At 48.6% G+C, this 14,710-nt stretch overlaps 1 protein-coding gene across 4 annotated transcripts; it reads right to left on the bottom strand.

Annotated features, from left to right (window-relative positions):
• Positions 1-555: 555 nt before the first annotated feature.
• KLK4 (kallikrein related peptidase 4) lies at positions 556-4,532 on the bottom strand. 4 transcript variants are annotated; one of them, XM_072968617.1, is made up of 6 exons: positions 4,486-4,532; positions 3,866-4,024; positions 2,460-2,640; positions 1,805-2,055; positions 1,582-1,718; positions 556-992 (listed from the first exon to the last, which is right to left on the bottom strand). In XM_072968617.1, exons 2-6 carry the CDS (start codon positions 3,927-3,929, stop codon positions 840-842), a joined length of 786 nt encoding a protein of 261 aa, XP_072824718.1. In that variant the 5' UTR covers positions 3,930-4,024; positions 4,486-4,532; the 3' UTR covers positions 556-839. The 4 variants fall into 4 exon arrangements, with proteins under 4 accessions (XP_072824718.1, XP_006208485.2, XP_072824720.1 ...); XM_006208423.4 differs by having other exon boundaries at positions 2,460-2,622; XM_072968619.1 differs by having other exon boundaries at positions 2,460-2,622; positions 3,866-3,936; positions 4,486-4,529.
• Positions 4,533-14,710: the final 10,178 nt, after the last annotated feature.

Raw genomic sequence — 14,710 nt, 5'->3', positions numbered from 1 at the left:
AGCAGGTCTCAAATATATATTTGTTGTAACATCCCATCTCCTGAAGTCTTTGGGTTTCTTTCTCCATAGTTTATCAAGATGGTTCTACCATTTCAACTTCATCTAGTGCAGGGCCACCTTTTGATCCATATTTCAGCCAACAAAACAAATAACCAGAGACCTTCTGACCCCTCAATCTGCAAGATGAAATCCAGAATTTCTGCTTAGTGAGCCCTTATCAATAAATTCCAATCAGGTGTGGGTGCTGGGTGTAGCTCGGTAGTAGAGTGCATGACCAGCATGCACAAGGTCATGGGTTCAATCCCCAGCATCTCCATTAAAAAAAAGAAAAAAAGACTGAGCCTTGCTGCTTTGACTTTGCAGAAATTGGACAACACCCACAGAATCAGTTTCTCTTAACCTCCCGAGTGTATCTCCTTCCTTTGGGACCCTGTGGCCCTCCTGATTAATGCTCCCATTTCCCAGATGGTGAAACTGAGGCCCAAGAAGGAAAAGCTATTTGCTAGAATCCCTTGGAGGGAATGGAAGCAAGGAGGACAGTTTGAACAGAGCCCGCGCTTCTCTAAGACTTTATTTCTGGGCTTAGGGGAAGGGACAAAAAAGGGGAAAAACCAACTTTCTCTACCAATGGGAAGGCGGGGTCAACATTGTGCCACTAGGGGGCACTGTGTACAGGAAAAGGTTCTAGGGGGGCCTGGACTCCTGGGGCTGAGAGAGGAGGGACCTGGGGGTCTAGACTCCTGGAACAGAGGGAGGAAGGCACTGGGAACCCAAACTCCTGAATTCCTTCAGCAGCATATATTTGGGGGTTTCAGTTTCATGGGTCCCAGTCCCAGGAGTTAACTGGCCTGGATGGTTTTCTGTATCCAGTCCGTGAAGTTGCAGAGGTTGGTGTAGACGCCGGGCACGGAGGGTTGGCCACACGGGGCTTGTCCAAAGGACACGAGGCCCTGCAGGTACCCATTGCAGACCAGGGGACCCCCAGAGTCACCCTGTTGTGGAGAGACGGAGAATGAGAATCCAAAACACAGAGAGGTGGAGATAAACGTGAGCTCAGAGAGGAACCAAATGAGGAGAGACAAAGACAGGAAAGAAAGAAAGAAAAAAAAAAAAAGAATAGCAACATGTCCCTTAGACGTTGCATTCCAGAGCCCCAACCAACCGCACCTAATCCTGCTTCCCTGCGTCCTCACAGCTGGCCCATTCTCCAGGGTTCTTTGCTGTTCTTTCTCTGTGCCTCTCCTTCTTTGTCTACTCCTAGAGTTTCTTCCTCTGTCTCAGTGACTCCAAGAGTCCCTGTCCCTCTCTGCATCTCTTTGTATGTATTTTTTTCCTACTTCACTTTGCAGTTCATCTTTATGAGTCTGTGTATCTGTTTCCCTCTGAGTGTATTTCTGTACATGTGTGTTTCTGCCTCCCTGCATCTGTCTCTTTCTCTCTCTCTCTCTGCTTATTTTAATTGTGTGTCCATTTCTTTCTTCCTCTCAGTCTCTCTCCCCATTGATCACTATCTCCCCCATGTCCCATCCCTTCTCCACCTCTCCCTGCATCTTCCCCCCTCTTCTCTGCCCCATCTCTTACGTGGCAGGAATCCTTTTGGTCCTGGCCTCCACCAGCACAGAGCATACTGGGGTGGTACACCGAGGCATAGACTGCTTTGCAGATCTCCTCGGACACCACAGAGATGTTCACGCACTGGAGCACTTTGGGCCGTCTGCCTGGGACGCAGAACATTGGGTCAGCCCCTCTGGCGGGGCAGAGAACCTCTCAGAGAGGGCGGACACACCCACACTCCCGAGCTCACCATTCATCAGCTTCCCCCAGCCAGAAACCAGGCAAGAATCCCCAGGGGTCGGGCACTGGGAGGCGATGCTGATGTTTTGGATGGTGTCAGACCAGGACACGGATTCTTTCAGCTCGATGAGCATGAGGTCGTTGGCGAAAAACGGTTTGTTGTACTCTGGGTGCTGTATGGAGTGTTTGGCCTCTACCATCTGGCTGCCTGGTTCTTGGTCGGCCTCGAGACTGTGTAGACCCAGCCCAATGGTGTAGGAACTGGGGGCCACGGGGGCACAGAATAGTTTTGTGGCAACTACACCATTATCTCCATTCTTGCCCTCAGTCAAAACCCCATCTCCCCCCCTTACCCTACCCCCGTCCTCCTTGCTACGCACTAAGAGCTACTCGGCCGTGATTCAAATCCTAATTCACAGGTAGGGATTTGCCTTAATTCACTAGTGACTCAGCCGCTGGATTTGGGATTTCCACCAGGACTTTCTGAGCGGTTCCAAAGCAACAGTCCTTTCCGCCTCCCTCGCAGAGCCTGCCTTCACGGCGGGTTTTCACTTCTTAACACCCAGAGACTGAACCTATTAAGCCCCTTGCCTCGGCTAGCAGTACATCCAGGTCCCTCCTAGGGCCCAGGCCCCGCCCCCGTCCCCACCCCGCCCAGCACTCACTCCCGGAAACAGTGTGCGGCTGACAGCACCCACTGCGGATGCACCAGGACGCCCCCGCAGAGAAGTTCGTCTTCCAAGAACAGCGCCGCCTGCCAGGGCTGCGAGTGCGCGTGGCAGTCCTCGCCGTTTATGATGCGGTTGCTGCCGCCCGAGGCCGGGGATCCTGAGGGCGGAGTCAGGGCTGGGGGGACGGGCTCAGAGTGGAACAGGGGCTCCCGGAGGCGGGGCCAGGTGCAGGGCCAGGTGCAGGGCCGTGGTCAGGCCTGGTGGGGAGAGGCTCAGGATGCTGGACACTTGCTCCTGGGGGCGTGGTCAGGGCGCTCGGGGGTGTGGTCACGGTGTAGGGGCGTGGTCAGGGCTCAGGGACAGACTCAAGAGGCGGGGTAGGGCTCTTGGAGACGGCGTCACGCGCAGGGATTGTGGTCAGCGTCTCAGGGATGGAGTCAGGGGACCTGAGGGCAGCCAAGCTCTTAGAGGTGAAGTCAAGAATGAGGAGCGGGACTCAGGAAGTGGGATCAGGCCTCCTGGGGGCAGGGTCACGGTGCAGGGCTCTTATTCTGCGGGTCAGGTTCCTTGGGGTGGGTTAGAACTCACGAGGCTGAGATCCGGGTACAGGAGGTAGGGTCATTTGTCAAGAGGAGAGTTTCAGCTCTGAGCGCGCACGCACCGATCTCCAGGACACGCACACGCACACGCACACACACACTCAGGCACCGCCACGCCAGGCACGTGCACTACCGGGGCCACAGCCTCCCAGCAGAAGCAGACCCCTCACACAAGGTGGCAGAGGCGAGGGCAACACTGCCGGACGCTCTCAGGGAGGCAGTGCCACCCTCTGTGACCCTCAGAGTTTCACCTTCCCTGGCTCAGCCTCCCCCACAGCAGCAGAAAAGGTGGCTCACGCAGAAACCCCATCACACTGTCCTGTGATACGGGTCCCTGGGGTCCGAGGATCGGAGACCCAGGAAGCAGGCACAGATTCCCAGCAATGGGCGACTCTCCCAGAAGAACAATCTCCCTTTTAGCGGCACTCTAGGCGTCCCATGTCCTCAAAGCATCATCACTCATGTCCACGGCCTCACATTGTCACTTTGTCACTCCATAGGATATTCAGAGGCACAAACTGTCAGAGTCCTTGCCCCGTCACGCACCGATTCTCACGGGTATGACCACACACCCTGTCACACTGTGTCACACAGAGGTGTGCAAAGCCACACACACACACACACACCACACAGGTGGCACACGTACAAACTCCCTGTGATACAGGGATCACACGTGCCCAACCAGAGAGCAGTGGTCACACATGCAGCTGTAGTCATGTCCAGGGGGACAAAGTCATGCCTGCACAGTAACAAACACTGCCTCAGACACAGACTGTCACACACAGACGCACGCTCAGATACCTGTGACCCCGAGGATAAGGTGCCCCAGGAACCAGCCCCAGGGGTTTCCTGCTGTGGTCATCATTCAGCACCTGGCATGAAGGTCGATCTCAGGTGAGTCTGAGGGGCCCTGGGGCCCAGGTCTCTCCATCTCTCTCTTTCTCTCTCTCTTCCTGTCCCCTTGGGATATTATTGGGCAGACAAGGACTGATAACCACCTCCCTCTGATGCACACACATTGTAGGGTCTGAGACCAAGAGACTCGGAATCTAGACAGATTGAGAGGGAGAGAGAAGTGGAAAGAGAGAGAGAGCTAGGTGGAGAGGAAGGGATGGAGACGGTGTCTCTCCATCTGTAAACTGGGGGAGGTAGGAGGGTGGAGACCAGACCCTTAAGGATGGAGGGAGGATGGAGCAGCTGAGAGAGAATGAGAGACAGACTGAGAGTCAGACTCATGGAGAGAGTGACTGAGAGAAAGAGAGAGACAAGGGGAGACAGAGGAGGAACTGAAGAGACACCATTTGTAGAAGAGACCTGGAGACACAACGTCCGGTGGCTGAGAATCACAGTGATGTGGAGCCACAGGGAGAGTGGCTCACAAAGACTGCCGGGCTCTTAGAGGACAGTGAGTGGGGACTCACCCGACTGCCTCTGGGCTCTTGGATCCTGCGCTGGGCTGAGATCCTGCCTGCTGCCTCCAACAGGGTTCCCCCTGGGGCTTATAAACATCCCCAGCTGGGCTGGCCTGCCCCCACAGGGACACATTCCTGGGGTCAGGTGCTGCAAGCTTCCAGCTCAGTGCTCTCAGCAGTCAGGCTGCGGTCAGAGAGCCCCAGGGGCTGGGAGAGGGACACAGCGAGGAGACCCTGGACTCACGCCCCCCCCCCACTTCTTTCTTGGCAATCTGTCAGTTTCTTCTTCTCTCTCTCCCTCTTCCCCTCTCTCTCTTGCTCTCTTTCTCTCTCCTCCTTTCTCATTTTCTTCTTCTCTTAGCTTCTCTCTCATTAAATCTCTCCCATCTGCCCTCCCTCCCTCTCTCTCCCTACTGCGCTTCCGCAGCCAGACTTCCTGGATCAAATCCCCCGTATCACATTCTACCTTTGGAACCTTGGGGAGGTGACTGCACCCTTGAACCTCTGTTTTCTCATCCATCAAGAGAGAACATGGGGAAAGCGCCTGGGCACAGTGTCAGGCGTAACGAAGCCCTCGCTTAGTAAAGAGCAGTTGGGGTGCGGGGAGGTGTAGCTCAGCGGTAGAGCGCGCGCTTAGCACGCACGAGGTCCTGGGCTCAATCCCCAGCACCTCCATTAAAGCAACTAAACCAAATTACCTCCCCCCCCAAAAAACCAAAACCCCACAAACAAAATAAAATATATTTTAAAAAAGAGCGATTGCACACCTGCCATGCTCTGAGCTCTGCACTTGAGACCCAGGAGGGGACAAGCAGACTTTGGCGCTCATGGGGCTCACGTCCTAGCAGGGGAGACTGACAGACAGAAGAAGCACAGGGACAAGCAAGCATCTGATGGCCGCGTGCGTGCAGAGCGGCGGGGACCGGGTCGGGCGGGGTGACTGTGGATGAGGTGGTGGCCGGGAGTCTCCGAGGAGGGAACATTCCTGGCATGTGAGCCTTGCAGGAAAAAGAGAGAAGTTGGTGTGGGCCAGGCAGAGCCAGGAGAGGAGCAGGGCTGACTGTGCAAGGATTTCCACACCAGGGGAAGAGTTTGGGTTTGTAGGTGCAATGGATTTTAAGTACGAGGTAGAGGGAGTGGCAGGATCTTATTTATCTTTTAAAAACATTCTGCGTGGAGAGTGATGGTCAGGGGTGAGATGGAAGCAGAGAGGAGGTGGGAGGTGGCAGCAGCCCAGCTGGGAGACGCTGTGGTCCAGGGGGAAGAGAAGTGAATAAGTACAGGGCTCATTTGGGGGGGGGGGGGCTGGGGTGGGGGAGTCAACTGCCGGCAGATGGGTGGGAAGTGGGGAGGGAGGAGAAAAGGGGGCAAGGATGGTGCCTCTGAGATTTGGTCTGTTGGTGGCTCCATTTGTGGTGCCATTTGCGTGGAGGACCTAGAAGGTGTGGGGAGAAGGGCTGAGCTGGAGGCGCCTGTCAGGAGCCAAGTGGTTGGCCATATGAGCACCAAGACGCAGACAGTGGTCAGGGCTGGGGAGAAACAGTGAGGAGTCATCCCGGGAGAGGTGGTGTTTAGAGGCCTGGGGTTGAATGAGATCACCTAGGGAGCAGGTGTGGACGGGGCTGATGAGGGGTTGTGTGGACAGCTGACGGTGACACTGAGGCATGAATGTCTGTGCCTCTCTCTGTCTCTCTCTGTCGTGTCCCTCTTTCTCTCTGATTTCTCTGTCCTTAACCCTTTCTTAGTGTCTGTCTGGGTCTCTGGCTCTGTCCCCATCTATGTGCCTGCATTCCATCTCCTGGGGGCACACAGACCCCCGACCCTGCTCTGTTCCCTGGGACCCACTGTTCTCACCATGAGGACAGAAGAGGCCGGGAGGAGGGGCAGGGATGCAGGGTGGGTTCGGGTCTCCTGGCCGCGCAGACGTGTCTTAGGTCTGGATGGTGAGAGGCGGCAGGTTGGGGCCCTAGTCGGGGACAGGGCTGAGGTGGCTGGAAGGAGGGAGAAGGGACATGGCACCCCTCTGCCCTGTTCTGCGGCTTCTCCTATGTGCTGTCCTGCCCGAAATCAGGCAGAGGTGATCCAGTTATTTGGCGGTGGATCTAGGACAGAGTGTGTGTGGGGGTCACACCATAGAGATGATTCCACCTGGCAGATGGGAACAGTGTGGAGTATGACCCATAGGGGTGGGGGTTCTATGGGTGAGAACCCCGGCTGGTGAGGGGATGCAGAGAGGCAGAAACCAGGAGAGACAGAGATGGGCAGAGAGACTGGGACCAGAGATAGAGAAATAAAGTCACAGAGGAATACAGTTAGAGACACAGAGAGAGATGGAGGCAGAGGCAGAGACAGGGAGACAGAGAGGAACAGAGACAGAGGAAACAGGAAGACAAGATAAAGACAGAGACAAGAGACACAGAGAAACAAGAGACAAAGACAGAGAGAGACAAACACGGAACAAGAGACAGAGAGACAAATACACCAAGAGATAAGGAGATGAGAGATGGAGACAGAGACACACAGAGACAAAGAACAGAGACACAGAGATTGACAAGAAGAAGAGATAAAGACAGAGACCAGGAGACAACAGGGGTAGAGACCCTAAATGAGGGGGAGACAGGGAGACAGAGACGCAGGATAGAGAAGGACAGAGAGAGGGGCACAGACAGAAGCAAAGAGAAAATGACACAGACAGAGAGGTTATTGAAGCATCCTGGAAGTCAGTTTTAAAGTAGAGACAAAAGATAGTTTAAACGTCCTCCAACTTGACGCAGCCCCAGCTCCCAAGCCTCCCCTTTCAGTAGGTGTCACCCCATTCACAGGTCCCCTCTGAGTCTTTTCTTGGTCACTCTAGCCCATCTGCAGGTCCTTTGGACGGCACCTCCAAAACGTGATTCAGACCTAGCCAGGTTCCCAGAGGGATTTGGCACCCGTGAATGACTCCAGGCACCTCCCCAACCTCCCTCATCCTCTAGGCCACCCTGTGGTCTGTTCCATGTACCTCCAACACTCTTCCCTTCTCTTCCTTGTCCACTCTCACTCCTCATTTTACCTTATCTCAAATGTCACTTCACTTCAAAGGCCTTGCCTGACCCCGCTCCCCATGTAATCCTAGGCCCCTACTCTCCTGGGTTCCGTTTGTTTGTTTTCTTCTCAAAGCATCCTACACACCTCTTCAGAGCCCTTGGTACAATCTACACACATGTTACTGTCTGTGTGTTTATTTTTCAAACACCTGCCTCTCTCACCAGCCGGGGAGCTCCTGGGAGACAGGCCCAGGTCTCTTCTGTTCACACCGAGAACTCAGTGTTTCCCATGGCGTAGGCAGGCATTTAGTGTGTGTGTGCTGAACAGATGGGTAAAGAGAGAGAAAGACAGATACCGAGGGAGACACACAGAGACAGACAGACAGACAGAAAGAGGAAAGAACAGGAGACAGAGACTAGTGGAGAGAGAGAAAGGTCGTAACAAACAGTAGCAATAGCTCACTTTCATAATAGCTCTTTTCACTGGGACAGGAGTAGGGAACTTAAGTCGGTTCAATTAATTAATTAATGTCAAATTCATTGCAATTATGTTGAGAGCTCACCATGGCCCTATTTTAAGTTGTTTATATTGAATAACTCATTTACTCACCACAATGCCACAATGAAGTTGATGCCATTATTAACTTTACAGATGAGGAAACTGAGGCACAGAGAGGTTAGGTACTTTACCCAAGGTCTCAGAAAGACTGAGGCTGGAAGAGAGAGAGATGGACAAACAGACAGAGATGGACAGATATGAAGCAGGAGAGAGCTGGAAGCATAGTGAAAGATAGATGCTAGAAGACAGACACACATCTCAGGAACTAGGGATAATAATGATTAAAAAACATAAAAACAAAAGATCTAACAGTTGTATATCACCCACTTTTTTTCTAGGTGCCTTCCTAACAGCTTTATACATGTCGACTAGTTTGAATCTTCATAATAACGCCATGAGGTACTCATTATCATGCCTACTTTTATGAAATGGGAAAGGGAGGCACAGAGAGGTCAATCAGCTTATTCAAAGTCACACAGTAAAGTGAATGAATCCAGGCATCTGTTTCCAAAACCCACATCTTGAGCTATCTGCTGCTCTGCCTCCCTCCTGCATATCAGGAAACAGAAGCAGAAGGCAAGGGACAGGTGAGCCATCTCAGCAGGGACACAGGTCATGAGGGTCCAGGATGCACCTGGGTCCACTGCCCCTCAACCGAGCCATCTGCCCTCACCCCTACCTGTAGGTGAGGTGCAGCCTCCACCAGAGAAGACATTGTGCTTTGCTCGGGAGGTGGCGAGATGAGGCCACCGCCAGCCCCAAGAGCCCACTCTCACTGCACAACTGGGCCATTAAGCCACTCCCCCCCGCCACTGGCTGAGCCAAAAGAGAGTCTTTTTTAAAAACTCTTTTTATTTAAAAATTTTTTTAATTTAATTTTTAATTTTTATACAATTTTTAAAGGTATTTTGTATTTATACTTATTACAAAGTATTGGTTATAGTTCCCATGGTGCATAATAAATCCTTTTTTTTTTTTAAATTGAAGTACAATTGATATACAATGTTGTGTTAGTTTCAGGTGTACAGCACAGTTATTCAGTTATTTTCTTCAGATTCTTTTCCATTACAGGTTATTACAAGATATTGAATATAGTTCCTTGTGCTATACAGTAGATCCCTGTTGTTTATTTTATATAGTAGTGTCCATCTGTTAATCCCAAATTCCCCATTTATCCCTCTCCCCAAGACTTGGTATTTAAAAAAATCTTATTAATAGTTTTATATGGATTAATATTGGGATAAGCATAATTTGGATATATTGGGTTACAATAAAATATGGTATTAGAATTAACATTTTTCTTCTTTTTTAATGTGGTGTAAACAAATTAATAAACAGAAACCCCAATTAGAGTTGGAAGACCAGAAGGGGGCGCTCTTACCCATAGCAATGATAGCGGAGCCCAAAAGGAAGAAGCCTCGTCTTCTTTCCTGGGAAAGCCTCAGCCAGTGAAAGGCCAAAGACTCTTTGCAGAGCCCCTGACTTCCCGTTCCCCTCTGTGAAAGCATTCTCCTTCCCTTGCCGTGCGGGGACTTGCACTTGGTTCTTAGAGTGGTTGACTTCCAAGTTGCAGTTCTCTGCAGATCCTGAGTAAACCTCTTTGCTGGAAAATATCTGGCAGTCTATTTGTTTCCTGGCCACCAGTGGCTACTGGGAAATGTTAAAGTACATGTACAGCTCATGTTATATTTTGATTGGACAGTGCTGATGTGAAGGAAATCAGAATCAAAGATTAAGAAACACAAAAAAGCTTAAGTGGTGTTAAGTGGTCTTAAGTGGAAACTGCCAGGAGCACTTTGTGAATTTTTTGTGGCCGGAGGCAAGTTGAGGGTATTTTTTCACCCCCTGCTTCTCTTGGCCCTCAGAAGGGTTACTGATCTCAAGAAAGAGCTCTAGAAATGGCAGATCTTTGTCTGGGATGACCTGCAAGTAGCCTTCAGCTGTACGAGAGACCTATTTAACACGTAAACCTGATTGGAAAGATTTATGATCACACTCAGAAATCCTCACCATGATCCAAAGGTCCACACACAACCTGTCCCTCTTTGTTCCTGCTTTGGCCTCATCTCCCACCTCTCCCTGTTGATTACTCCAGCCACTACCTTCTTCCTTGCTGCTTCTTAGATATGTGAAGCATGTTCCCACCCCAGGACCTTTGCACTTGCTGCTACTTCTACCCAGAATGCTCTTTGACCAAACAGTCACCTGTTGCCGTCCTTATTCAGCTTTCTTCTTAAAACCTCCTCCTCGGATGAGTCTTCCCTGACCCTCCCTACCGCTCGCCCCCAATCTTCACCTCCCCATCACCCCATCTAGAGGGACTCCATTACTTTACCTTTATTCTCAGTACATATAGTCTGGTTATATGTACCTTTATGTGTTTATTACATATATATGATATACAACCTGACATATACCCTGATTGCCGGTATATATACTCTTACTATCAGCATATAAATCTGCATTCATTTTCTATTGCTTCTGTAAGAAATTACCACAAATTTACTGGCTTAAAATAACACAAGTTTATTCTATTACAGTTCTGGAGGTCAGAGTCCAAAGTCAGTCTCACTGGGCCGATTCCTTTTTTGTAGGTTCTTGGGGACATTCCATTCCCTTGCCTGTTCAGCTTCTAGAGGCTGGACACGTTCTTTGGCTCTTTTTTTTTTTTTAATTGGCCACCAGCATTAAAAGATCAGGAGGTCTTAAGCATCTCTTGAGAAGGCCACGGCATCCGTCAACCATGCACCTGAATTTCCACGTGGCCATAATCCATCCTCAAGAGGCTCTGAGTGGTCACTGCTCTGGGAGCATCCTATGGTTTTCCTTGGCCCACAGCCAGCTGGCTTCCCTCATTTACATGACCTGCCTGGCCCCAGGAGGCAGCAGACTTTGTGACTCTAGTGTAGAAAAAACAGTGGGGACATGGATACAGAAAGATGTGAGGGCACAAAGAGATCGAGGGAAAGCAAGTCACAAATAATTCTGGTTCACACATCATTACCATTGTCCTGGGGAGTTCCTACCTACAGACTCACGTACAGGTTACACACAGAGTGCTTGTTTTGTTCTAGACGCTATTGCAGGTTTCTTTACCAACGTTAACTCAGCCTCCTCACCCTCCTATGAAATAGGAAGTATGATCCCCCCACTTTACAGATGGGAAAATGAAGCACAAAGAAGCTAAGAGTTATTTGCGGTTGATCAAGCTGGCTGCGAGCTGGGATATGGACCCCACCTCTCCCAGCCTCAGCGCCACCTCTGTGTGCCAACCTGTGTGCAACACTGCCCCCTAGTGGAGCCAGGGAAACACAGAGAACGAGTAAGAGGCTGTGAGGGGTGAGGGACAAAGGAGGGGCCCAGGTTCTCTTGGGCCAGACACCTGGACCTCAGCACCCAGCTCTGGACCCAGACGTGGGAGCAGAGGAGGCAGGTGCAACCTGGGCTGGTGGTGGGAGCAGGGGCCGCCACCTGAGCTTTGCACCTGGTGAGCTCAAGTCTTCATCCTGATCTTGGGTCTCTCAGGTACTAAAGGGAAGGGCTGGGAACGTTGTCCAGTGAGACCACAGGTATTAAAGGGAAGGTCCAGTGAATGTGGTCTGCTCCAGTGAGACCTTGGTCAAGGGGTTGCGTGTTTCTGGCCTCAGAGCTCAGCTACTGTTATCTCCAGTGGCTGCTACTAATATAATGATTTAGTGAGTCAGAGAGGTCCCCATCATCTCTGTTTATTCTTGGATCATGGTGACCCTGGGTGTCTTCCAGAACCATCTCCTCTGTGCACCCAGATACCCAAATAGTGATCATGCAAATAATAATGATAATAATAATTAAATCACTCACATGTATTGAACGGTTATAGTCCACACTTCACTTGTGTTATTGTACTTAATCTCAGGGGATAAAATCTTGAGTCTGTCTTTCAAATAAGCAGAAGTAGATTCAGAAATACAGCTTTCACTATAGTAAAAGGAATTCGTTTCTTTTAGTAAAATCCTCGCTGTCTGTATTTGTTAGGGTGGCATGGGAAGTGCAAAGAAAGCATTTTTTAAAAATTGAATCTTAAATTCATTTTTAAAACTTTTTTTTTTGCAGAGGAGGCAGTTAAGTTTATTTGTTTATTTAATTTTTTTTTAAAAATGGAGGTACTGGGGATTGAACCCAGAACCTTTTGTATGCTAAGAAGTCACTCTACCTCTGAGCTATACCCTCCCCCAGGAAAGGGGAGAATGTTAACACTGATCATTAACGTTTGCTGAGCTCATGCTCTGTAAAATTGTTTTGAGGGCTTTACACGGACTGACTTGCTAATATTCCCATTAACCTGAAGAAGTTGCTCCCATTGCTGTCTCCACGATAAACAGGGGGCAACCTGGGCAAAGAGAGGTTAGTCATTTGCCAAGTCTACACGGTAAGAAAAAGCTTGAACCCAGGAAGAATTGCATGAGAAGCTCTCTATGTGTGTGTGTGTGTCATATCATTTCTACTCAACTGTGTAGGTATTATTTCTACATGGTGCAAAAATAAAGTATGTGTATACAAAAAAATATAGAGTGATGAATCTTCATTGTAGGATTTACCCTGTCTCCCTTCTGTCTTGTCTTCACCCCTTCTTCAAAACACAGCAACTAGAATATATATATATGTCTTGGGTCATCTTCAAGAGTTTCGCTGCACACGAGCAAGCAAATGCAAAGATGTGTTCTTATTTGTCTCTTGCCTTTAGCCTTCAGGCTGGGCTCCTGGCAAAGTTAAGGTGTCTCCTGGTGTTCAGAACGCTTGGTGAATTCTTTTTCCTACTTTAAGCACCCAAGACCTGTAATGGCTCATTAGTTTCAAGGTATGTGAAACACTGTTTAGATAATTACATAAGTTATAAAACAATGGCTGGTGTGAAAATTACAGATGATTCATAATTATATCCATGAATATAAAGCTCTCCGCTGGAAAGTCTTCCAGTCTAAAAGAACTCAGTGGGAGGCATCCCCACCACCCACACCCAAGGGACCTCGGTACTCATTTGGTCATGATTAGATCTGGCCAGAAAAAGAACATTGAAAATAGAGCAAATAAGATTGAGTGAAAAATGCACACAGGGAGATGGGGGGCAGTGATAACTAATGTTTACTGAGCACCTCCAATGTGGCAGACACTTTTTTTTTAATTATGAAGTTTTATTTGGAAATAGTTCAAGACTCACAAGTTGCAAATCAGTGCAGAGAATTGTCATAGAGCCCTCATCCAGTTTCCCTCAATGATTGTGTCTTTCATAACTACAGCACATTGTGAAAACTGAGAAACTGATGTTGCTACAATGTTACTGACTCAAGTACAGAACTTATCTGAATATCACCAGTTTTACATGCATCTCTCTCTCAGTCTCTCTGTCTCTCTAATCTCTCTCTCCCATCATTGCAATCAGGATACAACTTTCATCACCACAAAGAAATTATTTTGTGTTATTTCTTAATAACCACACCCTTCCTCCAACCTCAAGCCGGGATAACCATGGGATGCTTCTACATCACTAAAATTCTGTTACTTTGAGAATGTTATGTAAAGGGGAATCATGCAGCATGTAACCCTTTGAGACTGGATTTTTCCACCGCTCATCATAATGCCCTTGAGATCCATCCAAGTTGTCACATGTATCAATTTTATGTTCCTTTTGTAAACATTTAAAAATACTTTGTGTATATTTTATTCACTTATTATTCACAAAAGCCTGAAGGTTGTAAATTCTGTTAATATCCCTATTTACGGATAGGAAAACTGAGGGCAGAGAAGTGAAGCTACTTGTTCAAAAGCACATGTCAGGGAAGAAATAGCGCTGGGATTTGAACCCAGGCAGCCTCACTCCAGAGACACCAATAGAAAAAGAAAAAGAGCACACTTAGTACTAAAGAGACTTGATAGCTTCTCTTCTTGTTTTTGTATAATTAAAGATCTCCTGTTTCCACTTATGGATATATCTTCAAAAGGATTGAAAGCAGAATCTTGAAGAGCTATTTGCATACCTATATTCATTGCAGCGTTGTTGACAATGTCCCAAAGGTGGAAGCAACCCAAGTGCTCATGGGTAAACAAAATGGATGGATGCAGTGAGTCACAGGTGTGAGATGTACAGTGTGGGGAACACAGTTAATAACAATGTAACATCTTTGTATGGTGACATGTGGTAACTAGATTTATCCTGGCAATCATTTTGAAATGCATAGAAATATCGAATCACTATGTTGTATACCAGGAACTAACATAGTGTTGTAGGTCAATCATACTTCAAAAACAAGCAAAAAAAAAAAAACCCCACATCAAAAAAGATCAGATTTGTGGTTACCAAAGGTGAAGGGCGGAGGGAGTGGGAATTAGATGAAGGTGGTCAAAAGGTACACACTTCCAGTTACAAAATAAACAAGTACTACGGATATAATGTATCACATGATTAATACAATTAACCCTGCTGTATGCTATATGTGAAAGCTGTTAAGACAATAAATCCTAAGGGTTCTCATCACGAGGAAAAATTTCTTTTTCTTTCCTCTTGTATCTATATGAGGTGATGGATGTTCACTAACCCTACTGTGGTCATCATTTCATGATGTAAGTTAAGTCAAATCACTATGCTGCACCCCCTAAACTTATCCAGTGCTAT

The sequence above is a fragment of the Vicugna pacos genome, chromosome 9 (assembly GCF_048564905.1).
Source record: "Vicugna pacos chromosome 9, VicPac4, whole genome shotgun sequence".
NCBI lineage: Eukaryota > Metazoa > Chordata > Mammalia > Artiodactyla > Camelidae > Vicugna > Vicugna pacos.
Note: the sequence above shows the minus strand (reverse complement) of the source record. Positions and strands in the feature narration are given on the sequence as shown.

Coding starts and splice junctions, on each gene's coding strand:
- KLK4 (XM_072968617.1), bottom strand. CDS start 3,929: ATGATGACCACAGCAGGAAACCCCTGGGGCTGGTTCCTGGGGCACCTT. Junction 2,641..3,865: donor CCTTATCCTCGGGGTCACAG/GTATCTGAGCGT, acceptor CCGTCCCCCCAG/CCCTGACTCCGCCCTCAGGA. Junction 2,056..2,459: donor GCCGCACACTGTTTCCGGGA/GTGAGTGCTGGG, acceptor CGTGGCCCCCAG/TTCCTACACCATTGGGCTGG.